The 21559-nt window shown below is 51.0% G+C and overlaps 1 protein-coding gene across 1 annotated transcript in view; it reads left to right on the top strand.

The window, feature by feature from the left end:
• Positions 1-242: 242 nt before the first annotated feature.
• The window catches only part of LOC135914530 (globin-like), a 143643-nt gene continuing 122326 nt past the window's right edge, over positions 243-21559 (top strand). Inside the window, exon 1 of the mRNA XM_065447436.2 lies at positions 243-552. Within this exon, the coding sequence (XP_065303508.1) occupies positions 407-552 (146 nt within the window). The 5' untranslated portion in view covers positions 243-406. The remainder of the gene's footprint in view (positions 553-21559) is intronic.

Below are 21559 nucleotides of genomic sequence, written 5' to 3' on the forward strand. Positions count from 1 at the left end.
AAGAAATAACAAACGAGGCCGGCACTCAACAGGCGTTGGCCGTGACTTCCCGCTTTCTCCGGGGTCGCTCGGTCGGCCGCCCGCTCGCTGCCCGAAAAAAATTCTCGCGAACGCCGCTCGACTACAAGCGCGCGCGCGCGCTTCGCCGCGCCGACGTCACACGTCACGTGTCGAAAGCGTCACGCTCGGAGCGCGAACCAATGGAGGCGCCTGCCGCTTCGCTCTCTCCCACCGCGGTAGGCAGCGGTACGGCCGCTGTCCAGGAGGAGGCGGTGGCGTCGTCGTCTGCATCATCGCTTCGGCGTCGTCTGCTTCTCCGATATAACCCGGGCCCGCGATCCCGGGCGTTTCATGGAGTACGCTCGCTCTTGGTACGGGTGGTGGTGTGACGACGAAGACCGGCAGCATGGGCAGCATCGTGTCGAGTCAGCAGCATCTGGACGTGGCCGACCCCAAGACGGGCCTGACGCCCCGCGAGAAAGGGCTCGTGCGTGACACCTGGGCACTGGTGCGCAAGGACGTCAAGGCTAACGCTATTGCCATCTTCCTCACGTAAGCTCCCCCCTCTTCTGCTCTGGGGTGCCTCGGCGCCGTGGATCTTTGTTCACGCGTGCCTCCAGGCGATCCTCCGTTTCGGCCGTGCTCGTTTGCGAGCGAGCGCCACCGGGAATCTCGATTTCATTTTTTTTTCTTTTCCACCACTCACTTTTTTTTTTTATTTCTTCCTGCAAAGAGCGTTCAATGCTGGCGGGGAGCTTCGAAGCGGGGATGCCCTGTCGACGACGACGAAGAGCGGCTTTATTTTTGTCTTTGTTTCAGGTACCGAGTTCTTTTGCAATATCGCCATCACCGTAGCCGGGGATGCCTTTCTTTTTGGCGTTTGTTGGCTCGTCGCGACGAACTGTTGCTTGGGCGCTCTTTCTTTCGATTCACCTTTCTTTTTTTTATCTTCTGCCCTCATTTGTACGTGGAACGAGTAAAGTCACAGCGCACGTGTTTCGTTCCGTTCGCGACTCTCGAATGTCAAGATGTGCGCACGCGCGAGTTTGTTTAAAGCACGTGCTACGCAATACATTCGGTGCCGTCTGATCGCTAGCAGACGCGCTTTTTTTTTTTTATCGCGAGCAGACGACGTGAGTTCCCACTCGTTTTGCAAGTCTCCCCGCGATATATGGTGTGTACATTTGACACCTCATGCTCGCTCTGTGACTGGAAATCCCGGGAAAGGCGTCTAAGATCGTTTTGCTGTTTTATCTGTCAGGATTCCAGACGGAGCTTTTATTTTGTCTTCACCGGTGCAATGACACCATTTTCTCTTTTTTGTCAATTTGCAACGCACGCGCGCACGCACGTATAAATGCTACGCGCGACGCTTTTTGATTATCCTGTCGTCGTTGAACGAACCCAGCTGGAGAATTTCACTGCCCTATCAGTTTACAGGACGTTCGCCAAACAAAATTGAGAGAGAGTGGTGTTAGCAGCTAGAACTGTACGATAGTCGAGCACTTTTAATGGGATCAATTTCCGGGGATGCTGTAATTTCTCCGACAAAGCTAATTCTCCGATACGCTCTTTTTTATGCTATGGGTGGGAATTTGAGAGTCTGCTCATCGCAACATACAATAAGTCCCTCTATTGATTTCCGCGCACATAGGGGTGATACTTTCTTTCTGAGTCGGTAACGGGACTGAAATTGGCTTTTCTTTCCTCGCTGATGCTTCCAGAATTCGATGTTTTGTTGACAAAGTAACCTCTCGCAGCAAGGTGTGTACATTTGTTTTCACGAAGCTAGTTATAAGGGGTTGCTCCAGGGCGGGAGGTGCCGTCGGACTTGACATATTTACCTCAAATTGGCTTTGAAATACTTATGCACAAGGTGCGCATTAACTAGCAATTTTTTTCTTTTTTTTTTACGTAAAGCTGAGTTATCGCTTCTCATAACAAAGTGCAGCGCCCATTTGTAGAGCACATTTGATGAATTATCTTGAATGCAGCCTTTACTAATCCCGTTAAACTCCTTAAAACCTGGCTATTGCTTTTAATCAGTTATTGTTGAAACCATGTAAACGGCTTAGTACAGAAGTGCACCCGCATGAATTGCTTTCCGCACTTGTAAGACCGACTTAGGCACAATTAACTTCAACGCTTCAGATCACCGTTTTTTTTTAAATAACACTAATGAGGAAAAATTATTTTGAGTTGTATTAGTACATTGCCCTTCTGTTGAACAAAGCAAATCCCTGTTACCTTGACAGGAAACCTAATTAATAAGCAAGAAAAGATGCAAATGCGATAGACTGATGGTGACGTCACCGCGAAGTTCGCACGCCTTCGAGAAAGGGACGTCAGTCATTTTCTACTCTGTCTTCTCTGGTCTAGTTTATTTCTTTGCTGGCAATAAAGCATCGTGTTCTGAAAGGGCAGAAGAGTGTACTTTAAAAAGTTTGCAGAACCTTTACAGATCTCACGATGGCCCAAATCCAAGAAAGTACTTACAAATCCCTAATTTCACACTCACGTATACCGGAGCTTAGGATTCAGCGCGGTGTTAATGAATGCAGAACTTTGACCATGATTTTTCTCTTCGAACGACCAGCGTATTAGCGTGAATTTAACGGTAATAGAGATGGAATCGGTTGGTGCAGGACATGGGTAATTATAGATCTTCGTCCTGCAGTGGATATGATGAGGGTTTTGAAAGAATGCTTTGCTTAATCTCTAAACTGACGTAGTGTTCCTCTTCCATGTCCCTTTAAAACCACTCGTCTTTCTTTTTTTCTTCTTTAAAGTAGGGGGAGGCGTAATTTTGATATCAACAAAATCTAGTCGGGGAGGGGGGGGATAAAGTATCCACTTTCACCTGCCGATGACTAGCTGTACACATGTAATGTGCAGCTAGTCTTCTAGTAAAAAAAGTTATGAGCTTAGCCTGAGCAGCTTCAAGTTAGTTTCTACATGGCGATTCACTTTTTTTTTTTAACGAACGAAGCGGTCGCGTTGACATACTTAATCCCAGTTAGCCGAGCGAGCACCTAGCGAATAACAACTACGAAATAAAAACTGAATAAATCAGGTCGCTTCTAATATTGTTTTTCACACAATGTTCCAACTCGATTTCCTAGTAAAAATGCTGTAAGACCTTACTGATTCAAAAGGATAGAGAGTTGGGCGAGTTGGTACGGTATAACATGATCTTGAGCTGTAGCGCGAAGTGACACAGACGAGAGACTAGAAGCAGACAGGACCGAGCGTTCGTCCTGTCTGCTTCTAATCTCGGTCCGTGTCACTTGGCGCTACAGTTCAAGATAATGTCACCTTATACTAATTTATTGCTGCTTAGCCTATACGTCGTTTATTTCCCCCATGCAATGCGGTTTCGTTGTAGCGTACGTGCGCCTGTGAGACTTTACAGTTGGTGGTTTTGTGTCTTAACACGCCCCGTGCGACTTTTCATCGCGCAATATCGTCTGGTAGTGGTATATCAAATGCCATGTATAGCTCATCTTATATAGCCAATTTCCCTCCACCACTGCCGACTGTCACTTGTATTATTATCACGGCGCTATATATACGAGTCGAGTGAGACATGTATCTATTCTCGCCTCAAGCTCTATCGAATAAAAGTCAAGAACTCGAGTGCTAGTGTTGCCCTCCCTTACAATGTCCACGCCGTCGTATAGCATCATCCGCTGCTATCAGGTGTGACTATAACGCTCTTGCAAAGTCACCGTGTTCTAATGTTACATAGAAGCGTAAGGAACACGGACGTAAAACTGGCGAAAGAACAGCTAGTGCAAATCCAAAAAAAAAAGAGAAAGAAAGGTCTTTCTGGAATATCAAGAAAATTTAGCATTCGTTATTGCAATTGGTAGGTATACGGATATCACGACTTTGTGCTTCAGCGCTCGAGGTCGACGGTTCAAACCCCGTCGGGGTTGGCCGCGTTTCAATGGCGGCGAAATGCAAAAAAAAAAAGCAAAGGAAAGAAGCGCTTGTGTATTTAGATTTATGTGCACGTTAAGTAACCACCGGTGGTCAACATTCAGCGTCTCCCGCTACGGCGTGCCTCACAATCGGACCCAGTATTCCGGCACGTAAGATCCCGGAATTGAATTAACTTAATTCAAATTGAGGGCGACGTCCTGCGCTATACTCGGCTCCTCGTCGACTCGTATGCGTGAGGCGTTTGTGCCGACAGTGTTGGTCGCTCTTGGTGCTTTCAATATGCGTCCCGCGTTTCCATCGTTGATAAGGGGCCACGTACATTTCCCCATCCTTGTGAGCCGATTTTGCAAGCGAGTCGGCTAGTTCCTGGTCTGCTATTCAGCGGGTCCCGGGACCCACATTAATGCCACTTCGTGCTTTTTTTTTGTTAGCCTAAGTTTATACTCTAACGCATACGTTACCAGTGCGTGTGGTTGGTTGTCACGATTATTTTCAAGACACGCCAAAGCCGATAAGGAGCCTGTACAAAGTAGTCGCCTTTTTTTTTTTGGTGTCTCGTACATTTTGATGAAATACGTGACTTGGAGGATCGCCACTAATCCGGCTATTGTTGGCGACGACGTGCGCCGATCTCAGCCGGCAAGCGGGCTCCACCTGTAAGCACGGTGTAGCGTAAGCTGCCGTCCCACTTCCTTTGTTTACAGAACCGTACGTCCGTGCAGACGAAAACAGGGTCCCGATACTTGTCAAATATCTGATGCAATGCTAATGGTTTCGCTTGCTAGCGCGGAAGCGTGGTGTTAGCTTTTAAATACCTTCGGCTGGCGTTTCCATTCTCGGTGCCTGTGTAGAAGGCCTATATGGGTATAGCGTGAGGTATGGGTGCCAAAAAAGTAAAAAAAAAAGGTAAAGCGGATCGTGGAAGTCGTGATTTATGATTTCGAAACTTGGCGCGCGCGTGTGTGCACCCGGACGGTTCTCGATCGGAGAAAGAAACGGGTGCTCGGAATGCCGAGCAGCAAGTTCGAAGGAAGTTGCCGCGGCGTGTTTCCAGGCTGCGAATCACGCCAGAGTGCGTCTCCGGCGCTTGTGCGATAGTAAGCTCTAGTGTATTAAAGCGTAAAGTTGGGGCGAGTCGGTGTGCATTCATAATGGTATAACAGCGCGAACAAGACGACGACGGAGTGAAAGGACACAGATCGAGCGCTGTCCTGTAGTCCTAAGCTATGTGACAAGCTATATTGAGTGGACGTGGATTGCAGGGGGCGCGCTCGTAAACATGCCGAGCCTGTAACAGCTGTAACCGGCGAAGGGACGTCGCAGACTCTATAGCTCGTTCGAAGCAGGTGCGGGGTAAGCGCTTCTCTGCCGGACAAGTGCTGATGAGCGTGCGGTTGCTCCGCTCCACTTCGTACTATATAGCTCCTATTATACGGAGAACATTTGATGCAATTAACTTGGTTCTCCTGCAGTGCCGTCAAATGGCAAGTCAGTCGAAGCTGGCGGTTCAAAATCACGCGGAGAAAGTTTCCGAAGCAGCTCGACCGGATGACCCTCTGTCGTATGATCGAAATATCCCGCATTTTCTTTTTTTTTCCCTCCTGGAGAGGAGGCAGCCAATTTAGCATGAGCTATGTTCATGGCCCCCTTCCTTTAAATAATCTCCTATTGCGTTTGAAGCTTCCTGCCAGCCGCTACTCAACAGCCTCTAGAGACTTGTGCGACGTCCAGATGCAAATCTCATCAACATACATAGATATCTTTGGCGAAAGTCCTGCTGCTGACTGTGCTATTACTGCATCGAACGGAAGGGCGACTTACTATACACTTCCTTGCGGAGCTCGCCTATCACTTCGCTTTTTTTTTTTTTTGAAAGAATCGCAAGCGGTTACCAATTCCTTCAGCACTGCGTCGTTTCTTAACGGTTCATCGCATCTAAATGTATGGCCCTTCGTCCAGACGGCGTTGCGAAATCGAACTGCCCGCCGAATTCACGAGCGCGTTTCACGACGCCGTAGGAACAGCGCAACGAAGCCGCGGCGTTGTTCCAGTCACGTTGTTCGAGTACGCGCCGTGGGTGTTCCCCCTTCAGAAGTGCCGGCCGCTCTTTGTGCGGGCCGGTTGTTTTGTTTGTCGTCTATCCCCTTCAGTCGCGAATCACGATGGGCTGTCTATAAAGCTGTCAAAGATACGCGTACGCATGACATCACAAGGTTGCTGCACACCCGACAGAAAGCCAATGAGCTATAGACGATGATTGGTGGTGCATTTGCTAGAGAGTATTCGTGATTACAGAGTAATTCAACGTTGATTTAGTTTACAGTCAGTAACGTCGCGTCTTTCTTTCGCTTTTCTGTTCTTTTTTTTTGTTTATCGAAAGAATTGAATGAGAGGCTCCAAGCGGATGCACAAGTTATTCATTGCCTGCAGGCAGTACGAGGAATACGAGGAAGGAAATGTTATTCCTTCGCCATTGGTGACGTAACGCGGCGCGTGGACATCTCGTCAAACATGACAGTGCTCTTAGTACAAAGAAAAAAGAAAAAAAAAGTGGTCGCGCGTACAGCAGTGCTCTGCGCGCTGAAGTGAAACTACGTCGCACTGGGTCAGCGGACCTTTCAATTCACCGCCAGCTCGTGTGTCCGTGGTATTTTTTTTTTCTCGCCGCTAAACTCGACAGAATTGAAAAAAAAAAAAATACGTGGCCCACACAAGTGTGTGCGTGTGTGTGTGCGTCTTGACTCCAGGGGATATTTAACTCCATTTCGTGTTTGGCGCAACGTAGCTTTAGCCGCTTTTGCGCCATTAAACCACGTTCAACTGACTAACTCCATTTCTGAGAACTCCTCCCTCTCCCAACACGCACTCGCGCCGCCCCTCTCCCCTTCCCTCTAACAGATCACAATCCGAGCAAACGTGCTTCAGGGGAAAGTGATGGTAGTGTTTATTCTACAAGGTTCACTGAGCGATGGAGCGTTCCCATTTGGAGAACTACATACGTTTGCCACCGCTTAACAACAACAACAGCAAAAGAAACCCGCAATTTCTTAAAGATCATGTAAAATTAGAAATAGACCACACGCCTTATAGCTTCAGTAACTTCGTGGTGTTGCTTCGAGATTAAATGTTTGACTATTATATAATACCAATCCACTGTGAATATACTTCGCCCCGAATGCACGTCTACTATCATTCTGTATAAATAACCCCATTACTGTCCGGTATACTATATTACTCATACACAGTTCACTGTACGCCCTATCTGTTTTTCGCTTTAGTTTCTTCCTATATGGCGTTTTCGTGTCAAACACTTCTCTGTTGTTGCCATGTTGCTGACCACTGCCAATAAGCGGAACCAAGGTAACCTGAAGCCGTCGAGTAGCAGCTTTTCTGCTCGGTAACCATTTGCGATATCTTGGTACTATTTATTTATTTATCTATCTTTATCTCAAAATACCTTACATGGCCAGAACGGCATTGCGTAAAGGGTTGTATACAGAAATAGAGTGACTATAAGAAGACAAAAACAATCCGAACACCAAGAATTACAAAAAACAAAGAACGAAAAAGAAAATCGAGCGAGGTATATTATTGGAGCGGGCGCACTACTCCGCTATGCTAAGCTCCACCAGCGCCGTGCGATGCAGTGAAAGAGGCAACCAGTGGACGCAAGAACCGCAAGAAGGACACGCCCATTGTCCGGCGCTAATCAAAGCGTGCGCGACTTCATGGTTTGATGCAAGCGTAGCGGACGAGAAAGCAAGAAAAGGCAGGGAGGTTGACCAAGTAGCACCTGGTTTGCCACTCTACACGGGAAAAAGGGGATAAGGGCGAAGAAAAAAAAGGGAGAGGGCAATCGAAAGAAAACGGAAGGATTAGCGGTGCACAGTTGACAGTGGACGAACCCCTGCATCTCTGGGGACGCCGTGCCGGTTGCCGTTCATCATTGGCTGATACGTCACCCCGGTTTTCCCGCGTTCCCTACTATAGGTGGGAGCACGTGGCGCTCTTCGCCTGGACAGCGCGAAAAGGCAGGCATTCGCCCGTTACCAACAATGAGCAGTCAACCGCAAAAATTTACGGCCCACGGGATCTCGGGGAAACGTTCAGTTTCCGAGCAGCCTGTGTGTGACAGTAGTCAGTAAAGCCAAACACCACAGTGTTGTTCACATATACTGGTAGAGCCTGTAAATGCGAATACAAGAGTTCTGAGGTTGCGCAGGTATTCAGATTTTTCCTGAGATTTCGTAACACACATAATGGGGGAATGCACCTCGCCCCCGTTCTCTCATCCCCCTGTCAGCAGCGAGACTGACTGGACAACCTGGCTCAGCTCCGGGGACGTCGACCGACAGCTTGGAACTGGTGGACTGGGCGGAGAAGGCCAAGCAGGCCCTGGGCCTTACTTGAGTCCGATCCTTCAGCCACCTCCCCCTTTTCCCTTCCCGCTTTCAATAAAGTTTACCACCACCACCAAGATATCGTGTTCCGTAAATATTTTGCGGTTTACTGTACCAACAGGCTCAGATTTCAACTATTTTGCTGGTCGCCGCGTTCGCACCGAAAAGTCCCGCCGTAGCTTTCCTTATATCTGCACGCACGTGTGTACAGAGTACGGTTGAGAGCGAAGCGTTCTTGTCGCGTTTTCTTCGAAAATGTCCGGCACTGTCAGGGGCCCGCGAGGGGGACCGCCAAACATCGTCGCAGAGGTCCTCGCTGCGTTGTGTCACACGCCCGGGAGAGAAGGCGGGCGTGCGGCCCTCGCCCTTTGCCGACGGTGCCGAAGCCATTACTCGGTGAAGGGACGTCGGCAGCACGCCCTCCTGTTCGTCGTCGTACGTCTGCGCTTGCATAGACGCCAGGGCTCGGGGATAAAGAAGCGAAAGGACGACAGACGCAGCACTACGCAAGAAAGAAGGAAAAAAAAAAAGGAAAGTTGCAATGCGAAGAGCACCCTTCAACGCTGCTGCGGCCACCTCTGTTGTGTGCCAGCGTATCCCGAATTTGTGCGGATGTAACGGGCCGCCGAAGATGCCGACGGCGGGTAGAGCTCTGTTGCGACGAGGGGGATGTGTGCTCCCATTTCGAAAAAAAAAAAAGTAACGCTCGACGAGAGATGACGAAGAATCTTCGGACCGTGAACTCGGTGCTATCTACGGCTTTATTTCTGCAAATTTCTAGCTTCGCGTGTTTAAGTTAATATTTCTTTCCTCTTGATACGACACGTGTAGATAAATGGAGGCTGTCAATTGTGTACTAACATCGAGATCGATAGACTGACTCATTCGCTGAGTCTGACCTACCGAACCAACATTACGAAAATCAAAGCGCCATATAGTAAAGGGCTCTGGAATAACTTGAAACACCTGGGGTCCTAAATATGCGATTCTTTAAAATATATCGGTGCTCAGACTCCCGTGGATATCTTTTCTCGCCGTCTACAAAAAATGCACGGGCGTATTTCTTTTCTTTTTTAATTTAAGGTCTGTGCTGTATGGACAACCCGTGGACTTGCATACTTCCACTTTTTGTCGGCTGTCTAATTCTGAAAACAAACACTTCTGCAGTCTATCTATCACAATAAGCGAAGCAAGATATATTTAGTAACGATTTTTACCCGTGGATGCCATATATAGACCGTGCATAGAGAAAGAAAAAAACGACGCGCCGGTGGGATTCGAACTCACAACCTCCACATTACGCGCGCGTGGCGCTACCAATTCTGCTACGGCGAAGACAAATCAGTCCATCCAGATTTCTCGGGCATTTATGTGTCTCTGCCAGATCTAGCCCCGGGAAAGTTGGTGCGTGTCTCGAATCTGACAGCCTTGATGCCATTGGGTAACACACGCGTTTATTGGCCACGTGTCTGCATCTAAGTTCACGTAGTGCGTGACGTCATCGGGTAAAAAAGATGTAAGGAAATAACGTTTTCCACACCTGGGTGCTTGGTCATGGTCGTCATGCCCACGAGTGGCGCAGGATAACAATCCCAGGGCTAGATCTAGTACACATACACAGGGTGTCCCAGCTAATTTTAGCCAGAGTTTAAACATATGCAAATGCCACGTAGCTGCGAAGTAAGGTAATGTTGTCGCACACGAAACGTGTGCACAGTATATGTAAATAGATCTGTAAGAAATCTAAATGTATGCCTCACGTCAACAGGAAGAAAGAGCCTCCTTCAGGTCACACGGCCATTATAATTCTTTCAACGCTTTCAGAATAATAAGTAAAAAATGGCTGTGGCTTAGGTAAGGTTAAGCCCAGGATGCGAAGCATACTAGCCTTTATTTTAGTTGTTGAACCACTGTTTAGCCTGGTGAACTGCTGTTGCTTGGCTATATTTGGTTCGGCTAGACGAAGAAACAACTCATGCATTACTGCTTCGCCTTCAAGAGTGGAACGCGACAGCGTTCCCGTCGACCCGCCAAGGGGTGTAAGACAATGGGCTACAGGGCAGCGACTACGCGCCCCGCATTGGACGCGGTGAGCGTCGAGCAAAGCAGCGTTCGGTGCGGCAACGAAATGTGCGCCTGAGCAAGAGACGCACGCCTTAGAAACAGCGCGTTTCTAAGGCAACACCGCATTCACTAGAGGCGCTTTTGTACCGCTTTGAAGCATCGTACTCGTGGCTCAGTGGTAGCGTCTCCGTCCCACACTCCGGAGACCCTGGTTCGATTCCCACCCAGCCCGTCTTGCAAGAGTTGAGCCAAAGCCACTTCTCCTCTGTCGTGACGTCACGGTGTCACGTGGTTTCAAGGCGACACCGCCGCGCCTGAGGAGCTGGGTTGAGCTCTCGTAATATGCTTCGCATAAAAGAAAACGGAACTGAAATTAAGTACTTGTATCCTCACTTTTTGTTTCTCGTGCGCTGCCTCTCTGCCAATAAATGGGGGGAGGGCGGGCCGGTCCGTCAAGCTCATATTTATGACAGCGTTTCCTGCTGGGCCTCTCGCATCATGCTGAGAGCTACTTGATGCGAATTAACTTTAAGTTGTTGTAACAAAAAAAAATGGTTGTGGCTTAGCTAAGGTTTAGCCCAGGATGCGAAGCATACTAGCCTTTATTTTAACGCGACAGCGTTAAGGAGCTCGTGTCGCAGAAAAGCCGGTGTCGTCGGCGTCGGCTCAGGCGTGCGGCGCTTGCTCAGGCGCACATTTCGTTGTCGCACCGAACGCTGCGTTGCTCGACGCTCACCGCGTCCGATGCGGGGCGCGTAGTCGCTGCGCCGTAGCAAAGCCACCTAGAAACAGTCTCTGTAGCACGCCGCAACCTTCGCTTCTCATTCCAACGAGCAGCTCTGTCTCGAGGAGGCATCTCACCTCGTGAGTGTCTAGCAGAGGCAAGCGCAGCTGCTTATATACCGCCACGACGCCGCGAGCGACGGCGCGAGTTGGGGCCCCGTTTCTCCTCTGTCGTGACGTCACGGTGTCACGTGGTCAGCCTTGAAGGCGACGCCGCGAGCGACGGCGCGAGTTGGAGCCCCGTTTCTTCTCTGTCGTGACGTCACGGTGTCACGTGGTATTGAAGGCGACACCGCCGCGCCTGAGGAGCTGGGTTGAGCTCTAGTAATATGCTTCGCATAAAATAATAATGATCTGGAGCGGAGCAGTTGTGTACCGCGAGTGTTGCCCTGTCGACGCACTGTGACGGTGGCATGTACCGCATACACGGTGCCCCACCACTGCTGCTGATCGATTTCCTCTTTGTCTCGTCGCCTATTGTTTCGCGCCGACGCTTCATTCGTGTCGTAGCGCATGTTGACTGTGGAGAGCTGTCGACGAGCGGAGAGTGGAGGGTAGAAGAGGGTGCATATATACCGCGTGTTTCTACGAAGACCTTAAGTGATAGCTAAAGTAGCCGTTTGGAAATAAGATGATGGTTCCTTCGGATACATGCCGTCAGTGGTGGCAACCACGGATGATGTATACGCGGAAATCAGTAATACGCGGAAATCATCGTAATTGGGAGAATTGAAGCGAGTTCTCCGTACAAGCCATTTCAACGTCTGGATCCGAAAAAAAAAAGCGCGAAACTGTGGCGCAACGAGTTTTTGTCTATCGGAGCGATATAAGAAGCCAAAACTCGGTGGCTGTGGCGAGCGCGAAGCCGCGGCCCTCGAGGCGACGTTCTGCTTACGTCACCAATGGCAGCGGGCAGCCGGCGCTCTTCATTTGGCTCCGGGCTCCTCACCATAGAGAAAGAAATTCTTTCTCTATGTCCTCACTGTCGTCGCGACGACCCGTGCGACCGGCGGGTTGCTCGCGCGGTGAAGTCGCACCACGTGTCGCGCGCTTTACACGCTTCTTTTGCTTTGCTACCGCAACACACGTGATAAAGCTAGCAGTGGCGTAGCAACAAGGGGGCCGGGGGGCCATGGGCCCCGGGTGCAAGGGGCCAGTGGGGGGGGGGGGGTGTCATATACGTCTGAAGACACCCAGAACTTGTTGATATCCTCGCCTTCCTCGACTACAGCCGGAGGGGAGGGGGGCACAATACCTATGGGCACCGCATGCCAGACGATCTAGCTATGCCACTGAAAGCTAGCCTAGCAACAAGTAGCAATACGTGTATACATAGTTCTACTCGTTCTTCCCATGCATCCCCCCCTCTTCGTTTCTAAGCATATGTAGGCCATCGCGCTACGAACGTTTATTAAATTCCGTTTCAAACACGAAAACAGCGACTATCGAAGCGCTCTCCGGAGAGGAGGGGGGGGGGGGAGGGGGGCACCCAGTACGCGAGCGAATGTGGCACTCGGCGGTCCGGCGCATCGGGTGTCTGAGCGGAGAAGGCCCCTGCCGCTTGTCGATCGGTGCTGCCGGGCGCAGCCTTCGCGGCCGCTCGACGACGACGGGCGGTCCGCAACAGTTGGTCGCCATCGACGGGCCGCATTGAGCGGTGGCGCGCTCTCACGCACACACGCACGGACCCTTGCGAACGCTTTTTGTGTACACGAGAAAGTCGGCGATGCGGGCTTGCAGCCATTAAGGTTGGCGAGAGCGAGATGTGTGTCCGTCGTCCCAAACTTGGGACCTGTTGGTGTGACACGGATCCGATTTCGTAAGAACCCCCGGCCACGAAGATGCTCGAGGCAAAGACTCCGCGCGCAGGCACGCTCTGTGCGTCCTTTCTGTGACTTGCGCTTCGTCTTGCATAGCGCTGGTAGCATAGATGCTGGTAGCGCGAAACCTGGAGCTTTGTCCGTCGTGCACGCTTGGACGGCCAGCAGTGTGCGGACGACGTTTAACTTCCGTCACTCGGGTTCACCCAGAAAGCGCTGTTCTCGCTAGCTTCGTATACACGGCTGGTTTCACGGATAGCTCGCAGCGAATTTGGTGTGGCCGTAAATTTTCGCGGAGGACTTTGCTAACGCTATCTGACGTTGCACTTGTCGCGGTAAAGGGGCCGCAGTTTAATCGAGTAAGTAGGTCGTGAAGTCGGCAATAGCCGCGGAGCGCTAAATGGATGACCATATGCGATGGGACGCGATTTAATGCTCAAGTCCGGAATTTTATGCATGTACTCACATTGTCTATACGGGTTTGCCACGGCGGCCGCATTCCCACATAAGCGTGGAAGAATGCACGGTAGAGCAGCATTGGTCAGCGGGTACCGATCCAAAACGCGCGTTGCCATGGAGGCTTAATTTTCACACCGCCAGTGGCGGCGAGAAACGTTCTGTTTTCCCTTTTCCGAAGGTGACGAGGATGGGGAGCATGGCTGACGACGCGATAACGCCGACGACGGCAAGTCGTAAAGGGCGGACTGGTGCACGGCAGGCTCGGCTTGGCAGCTTTCAACTGCGGTCGCGGTAAAGCTTGCGCAGTGTTTTGATATACAAGGGCTCGGTATAAATGCTCCGAGATTTACTGAAGTCTCCTCTTTGTCCAAAGGGCTCGGCGAAAAAGAAAAGCGAAAACAAAATCCGGGATTTCGCGTGTCAAAAGTACGACCTGATTCCGAGGCACACAGCATAGCGTTGGGCTGTGGATAAATTTCCACCACGCGCAGGTTCTTTATATATCGTCCACCCAATGCACGTCACGCGGACGGTTCGCTGCATTTCGCCCACGTCGAAGCAGCGTCCGCTTCCCGAGTCGAACGCGCGACCTTGAGCTCAGCAGCGCAGCACCACAGCCGCTGAGCTATCGCGGTAACGCGCTTAGTGACCTAGTTTATCTAATCTTACCGCTACTATAGCTACGCGCCACTCGGAACCGAGCAAAGTGTGCAAGGGTGTTACAAACCTTCCGTTAGCAACAGCTTCTTTTTGTTTCTTAAAAGTGAGTGCTAAAGTACGCTGGTACATAAACTATAGGCCAGCTGGCATTAGATAGCTTTAGCAGAGCGTTGCTTACGCTACCCGCCGTGTGTGTAGTGACTTTTGAAGGAGTGGAAGAGAGAAGTGCAGTGCCGTAACTGTCTCTCAGAGGAGGACACCTCAACAGCACTGCACAGGGAAAGGGGAGTGGGGAGAAAAAGATCAGGGAGAGAAGGAAAAGGCAGAAAAAAAATAAGAAGGGTGAAGAAGCAATGCGGGGCTTACAGCCACGCTCTCAGCTGCGTGTCACAGCAAAAGTCAAGTAGGGCACGAAGCACTTTCCTGACAATGGAAGGGTGGGCTGCCGGAAAGAGAAGTGCTCCCTCCGAGTCACAAGGCAGTCCCACACGGCGGTATGATGCAAATAGCGCAGTGCGCTCAACATCGAAGGCCGGACCAGAAGGTGCTCAAGCGTCTCCTCCTCGCCGCAATCCAAGCACGCGGGGCTGCCTCTTCCGTGCAGTCTGTGCATTCTGGCGCTACCCGCCGCGCACGTTTCACGCGCACCGGTGGCTGCACAGATTGCATTGACTTCGCTTATCTATCAAGTGCGTCTCCCAGAGACGCCAGTTACGTGCTCTCAACTGGTCTGCAAAGCGACGAAGAAAGCAACTAGACGCACCCTGACGCTCAATCCCCAAAATCTGCTTCCTAGCGGAACGTGGGCAGCGTTCTACGTTCCGATGCCGCTGTGAGAGTTGTGCGCAGGCGCATCAGTGTTTCCGATAGCGTTCTGCTGAGCAGCTGTGCACAATTTGTTATGAGACGCCGGTCTGCAGCGGAGCGGACCGTAAACGCTCCGCTAAATCTCTCTACTGTATTGTTGCTCGCGTTTCCGAATCGCGAGTGGAGGAGGAGGAGGAATACACTTTTATTTTGGAAACAGTTTTCCGGGGTAAGCCCTGGTTCAACTCTCGGTGGGAGGTCTCCTCATTCCAGGAACCCTCTGGCCTTCGCTGCTTCCTTGGCCCTGGCAACGAGACGTCATTGTTGTTCCAGGTCCTCGGAGACTAGCTTGGCCTCCCACGTTTCCATGAGGTCTTCGCTTTGTCTGGCGTTGCAACAGTCTCTCGGTGAAGGCAATGCGTCTTTGTCTATATGCCATGGACATTCGATGATCAGGTGCGCTAAGGTGTCCGGTACGCCGCACATTGGGCAGTGGTATCCTTGTAGCGTTGGGTACAGTCTATGCTTGATGATTCCGTGGATATAAGTATTACTTTGCAGTCTTCTGAGTGTAGTGCTTTCTTCTTTGTTGAGCTTTGGGTGAGGTGGTGGGTACACCGTGCGTTCCAGCCTGTGATGTTGAAGTATCCCTGAGTACGTGATGGGTACGGTCTCTGCCTCCGCTGGCGCAGACCGGGCGTCTCGAGAGTAGGAAGGGTTGGCCCGGCAGGTGTGGCCTCGGGCCGCGGCGTGTGCCGCTTCGTTCCCCTCCAGCCCCTCGTGCCCAGGAACCCATGTCACGCAGGTGTAGGGGATCGGAGTACTGCGGTGCTTCAATAGCTTCAGTGCTTGTGTTGACACGCGACCCTTAGCGTAGTTTCTGACGGCTGCTTGAGAATCGGAGAAGATGACAGCTGCGTCCATGCACGTGGTAGTCGCTAGGGCGATCGCTGTCTCTTCTGCAGTCTCGGGGTTTTGTGCACGGACTGTGGCAGACGATAGCTCTCTGCCCTGAGAATCTACGACGCTCAGGGCGTAAGCGTTTCTTTGCGGGTATTTGGCTGCGTCGGTGTATCTGGCGTCCGGATCTTGCCTGTGTCTTCGCCGTAGAGCATCCACTCGGGCTTGTCTTCTTTCCTTGTGGTAGGTGGGGTGCATGTTGCGTGGAATTGGGGCTATGCACAGGGATTCGCGGATGTTTGTAGGAATTTTTTCTTTTCGGTCCGTGGTGGCTATAAAGGTTTCACCGTAGCTCAGCCGTTGCAGCACTGATCTTCCGGTGGGCGTAAGCTTCAGTCGTTCTAATTGACTGGCTTTGTGAGCTTCAGCTAGCTCTTGCCAGGTGTTGTGTACGCCCATCTTGAGAAGCCTCGTAGTCGAAGCCGTAGATGGTAGGCCCAGGGCGATTTTGGTGGCTTTCCGTATTTGAATGTTAATTTTTTCTACCTCTACATTCTTCAGCGCGAGGTAGGGCGTGCCTTATGTTTATGTTATTCGACTGGTGAGGAGTGCTTGCATCACGCGTAGCGTGTCCTGTTCTTTAAGTCCGCTTCTATGGCTTGCAACTCTCCTGACGAGATGCGTGAGCTGTGATAGCGTTCGCTGTAGTCGCGGGAGGGTGGCCGCCCCGGACCCGTCTTTGTGTATGTGTAACCCTAGAACTCGTAGGGTTTCCACTTTTGGAATGGGCGTTCCATTGAGGGTGACGTTAGGATCGGGTTCATCGTAGCCGGGTGGTCTGCCTCTCGTTCTTGACTTGAGGACGAGGTGTTCGGACTTCTCGGGAGCACAGCAGAGGCCGCATTTGTGCAAGTAGCTCTCGATGGTATCTACTGCTTCCTGTAGGCGTGTTTCTTGTGTTCCAGTGTTTGAGGCCCTTGTCCATAACGTGATATCATCTGCATAGAAAGCGTGTCTTACGTCTGGTATCGCGTCAAGGAGGTTGGGTAGTTTGATCAGTGCGACGTTGAAGAGCAACGGCTATATGACCGAACCCTGCGGGGTGCCTTTGCTCGGTAGTCGGAAGCTGTCGCTGCGCAGGTTGTATATTCCCACGGTGGCCGTGCGGCCCGTGAGGAAATTCCTGACATAGTCGTATGTCCGGGAACCGCAGCCCACGTCTTCGAGGTTGCAGAGGATAGCTTCGTGACTGACGTTGTCAAAGGCTCCCTTTACGTCGATGGCTAAAATCGATGATTTGCTTCTGGTACTCAGGTGGTCGATGAGGTTTTCCTTGAGTAGAAGAAAGACATCTTGCGTTGACAGGTTCTGCCTGAAACCGAACATAGTGTTTGGAAAATATCCGTTGTCTTCGAGGTACGAGGTTAGCCGGTTGTGAATCATATGCTCGAAAAGTTTCCCTACGCACGAGGTAAGGGAAATTGGGCGCAAGTTCCCGATGCTGAGCTGTTTATTTGGTTTGGGGATCATGGTAATATCCGAGTGCTTCCATGCAGCCGGTAGCTTTCCTCTCTCCCAGCATTCATTGAAGTACTGGAGCAGGGCTGCGGTAGCCTGCTGCGGAAGGTTCCGAAGATGCTTGTTCATGATCCGATCTTTGCCCGGGCTGGTGTTTCTTGTGAGCGTCGATAGTGCTGCAGAGAGTTCAGCATGCGTGAAGGGTTGGTCAAGGTCGGGGTTTAGTTTGCCACCGTAAACTTTGTCATATGACGTCGTATTAACAGGTGGGTCGCCGCACAGCTTCTTCTGAATTTCGAGGAGGAGGTTCTGTTCTGATCCGGCGTAGTTGTGCACGAGCCTACAGAGGTTCTGTCGCTGCTGCGTCTTCGTAGGGCCGTTGTCGAGAAGGGCGCGCAGGAGATGCCACGTCGTCTTTGTGCTCAGGGTTCCCTGGAGTTTGTCGCAAAATGCGTGCCAGTTCTGTCTTCCTAATCTCTCCGCGTATGCCTGTGCTTGCTCGGTGAGGAGGGCAATTCGCTTCTTTAATTTCTTGTTTAGCTTCTGTCTCTTCCACCTCTTGAGAAGAGCTCTTCTGGCTTCCCAGAGGTGGAGGAGGTGCGTGTCGACGGCTGGCACTACTTCATTCAGCTGTATTGTTTTCGTGTGGCGTTCTGCCGTGTCGAGGACTTTCTCCAGCCAGTCATCTATGTTCTCGATGGTGGTCTCGACATTTAGCACGTCTCTGAATAACTTCCACTCCGTTACCCGGGCCGTTCCAAGCCTAGCGGGCTTGCGAGTGTGAGCCACGGTTAGTTGGAGGATGTGGTGATCGCTGCCCAGGGTTTCTGGGAGTCGGCTCCATTCTGCCGAGGGCACGTTTAGCGTGAAGGTGAGATCGGGGTTTGTGTCTCTGGAGACACTATTACCTATCCTCGTTGTTTGGAGTGGGTCATTCCACATGGTGAGTCTGTGCTGTTGTGCAGTGTCGTGCACTCGGGCTCCTTTCTTCGTGGTGGTCTGGTATCCCCAGGCCGTGTGTGGGGCGTTGAAGTCCCCAACTATAACGACTTGGTGACCATCAGTGCGCTTCTTAATTTCTCGGACAAGGTGGTCGAAGTCTGAAAGGGCGTCTCTGGGAGGGCTGTACACACTGACTATGAATACGCTCTTGAGCGATTTCCTATCCGGTGTGATTTCGATTAAGGTGTGTTCAATCGGTGTATTGACGGGTTCCAATTCCTGTACTGTGAGATTCTTCTTGGTGAGAATTGCCGTGCGTTTCGTTTGTACGTGGGCGTTGTACCCTTGTAGCCGGACGTTTTGTGTATTTGTTTCTTGCAGCGCTATGAGGTCGGGTGGGTCTTGTTTGACAAATTCTTGTAAGGTAGCATGCCGTGGTCGATGGGAACGACAGTTCCACTGCCATATGCGGAGAGTTGAAAGCGCATCGCGAGTGGAAAAAAAAAAATAAAGTATGGGGTTTTACGTGCCAAAACCACTTTCTGATTATGAGGCACGCCGTAGTGGAGGACTCTGGAAATTTTGACCACCTGGGGTTCTTTAACGTGCACCTAAATCTAAATACACGGGTGTTTTCGCATTTCGCCCCCATCGAAATGCGGCCGCCGTGGCCGGGATTCGATCCCGCGACCTCGTGCTCAGTAGCCCAACACCATAGCCACTGAGCAACCACGGCGGGTCGCGAGTGCAAACGGCAGAACGGCGTGCAGCACCTACGGCGACGGCAGCAACCTCGAAAAAATCGCGAAGCCCGCATGGGCAGCGCGCGACGGACAATATCCGAGCGGCAGCGTAGCCCGTCTTCTCTTGTCCGGTTATAAGCGGCCCTCCCGACACTCGCTCCGTACTGCGGGGCGTCGCACGGTTTGCCGCGTATAACCGGAGGCGTGATAAATCGTGCCTCCCTCGGGAACGCGACGGCATCTCTCTCTCTCTCTCTCTCTCTCTCTCTCTCTCTCCTCTCCCGCGAGCCTCGGTGCATCATCTCTCAAATCCCGCCGTGTTTATGTACTTCTTCCTTCTCGGTACAACCGCGCTCTTCGTCGTTCCGGAGATTCCGGGGAGGCGTCTGTTTTATTTTAGAACGTCAGCTGCTTAACGAGCTCGTCCCACGTGCGTTGCTTCCGTCCGCAGTCCGTTCCGCCTTGGCTGGGCGCCGGTGATGATAGACATGAGAGAGAGAGAGAGAGAGAGAGAGAGAGAGAGAGAGAGAGAGAGAGAGAGAGAGAGAGAGGTGATAACGGAAAGTCAGGGAGGTTTACCAGCCCGGTTGGTTACCCTGGGGGGGTGGGGGGGGGGTATTCTGTAAGAGTCCAACTAGTGGATTGTCCATTTCCGCCGCTGCTGATTGTATATAGCTCTACGAGCGAGGAGGAGACGAGTAGCCCTAGCCAATCAGCAGCAGTCGAAATGGACAGTCCACTAGGTGGACTCTTGCAGAATAGCACCCCCCCCCCCCCCTTCATGCACTGAGTAAGAGAGAAAGCGGAGACGAAAGTTGAGAAGAAAAGGTAACAAATATACGCGTGCACGTCCAGGAAGGCCGCAGACGTCTATCGTTCGATGCGAAGGCACGCAATTTTTCACCACTTTTAATCCTATTGTTAGCTTATTTTCCTTTTTACTGACTTTTGTTCCAGTATATATATTGACACCTACACGCAATAACAAAAATATTAGTCAGCGCCCTGGTTTGTCTCGTCATCGTCCTGTTTTTCTTAACGTTGTTACCTTCAAGTTCTCCGTACGTCCCGTCTCTTCACTGGTGTCCAAGTTCTCTACTTTCGTGCTTTCACTTTAATAACGTCCGACCACCTATACCAAACCTGCCCGTCCGCTGCGCAAGAGAATTAAGCCCCGGCCTGGAGCCAAAGTTTCAACGAGGACTCAATTGTCTACGTCATGCCCCATGACAGAAAGCCGCGAGTAACCTTCGAATGCAAGTACGCAAGTAACCTTATACAGAGCGCCACTATATATAGGTGACGCAGCTTCTCTTGTGAGTTCGTTTCGGGACTCGCGTAGGACAGCGGCGCCCATTAGATATGGCTGCAGCTAAACTCATGTGGTGTGCAGACGGTAACACCGAGCCAGGAATATTCGGGTGTAGTAGAGTATATACGATTTGCCAAGTCGTAAAAAAATAAAAAGAAATGGCACCGCGCGCGATGCTATATGTCATATCGTCAAAAGTAACGGTGAGCGTTTACTGCTGCTTCGGGCACGTCGTAATTCCGGGTCGAAGCGATACACAGTAAGGGCGCAGCTTTTTTAGCTTAGAAAGTGTCCCCCTCCTCCTCTAAAAAAGAGATCGAAGAAAATGCACCGAAAGGCTCGCGTTTGCGCAAGTTTGAATTTTGTTCTAAACGGAGAGGTCACTATGTTACGGTACAAGTCGTGGCCCATGAACAGCTTATAACCTCAGTTACTGTATACAGAAGGCCGTTTTGATCTGTGGTTCACCACCGTTCAAAAACTGTGTACATTCCACCTCAAAATTCAGCTACTGCAATGGCTGCCAAAAGTGTGCCCGCAGATTCGCGCTTACCACAAATGCGTTTTCATACCGACGTACAATTAGGGCACCATCGGCGACATTCTTGATGTCAAATCCTGCTTGTTGGCCATTTATGTGTGTGTATGTTTACTGCTTCTTCTCGTTCGTGGTTACTGGATTGGCATTACTGGGTCTGCATTATTGCAAACCGACGCACTGCGGTAAGACTATTAACAATATAGTCGTCGCTTACTCTGTTCTTGTAACAGCCTGTCCGAGTTACTTCCATACCACAAGCTGCTTCCGTAAGCCATTGAGGCTCTTGGAAATCTTTAGTATAACACATGCTGCGAAGGGGCCCTTTGAACACGAACGTGTATCGCTACAAAATAGCGGCCCTGCATTTCGCCCACGTAGAAACAGCGTCCGCTTCCCGAGTCGAACGCGCGACCTTGAGCTCAGTGTAGCTCAGCACCATAGCCGCTGAGCTGTCGAGGTAACGCGCTTAGTGACCTAGTTTATCTAATCTTACCGCTACTATAGCGTCACTCAGAACCGAGCAAAGTGTGCGAAGGTGTTACAAACCTTCCGTTAGTAACAGCTTTTTATTTTTCTTTCTTGAAAGTGAGCGCTAAAGTATGCTGGTACATAAACTACAGGTGAGCTGACATTAGGTAGCTTTAGCAGACCGTTGCTTACGCTAC

Source organism: Dermacentor albipictus, chromosome 8 (assembly GCF_038994185.2).
Source record: "Dermacentor albipictus isolate Rhodes 1998 colony chromosome 8, USDA_Dalb.pri_finalv2, whole genome shotgun sequence".
In the NCBI taxonomy this organism is placed as follows: Eukaryota; Metazoa; Arthropoda; class Arachnida; order Ixodida; family Ixodidae; genus Dermacentor; species Dermacentor albipictus.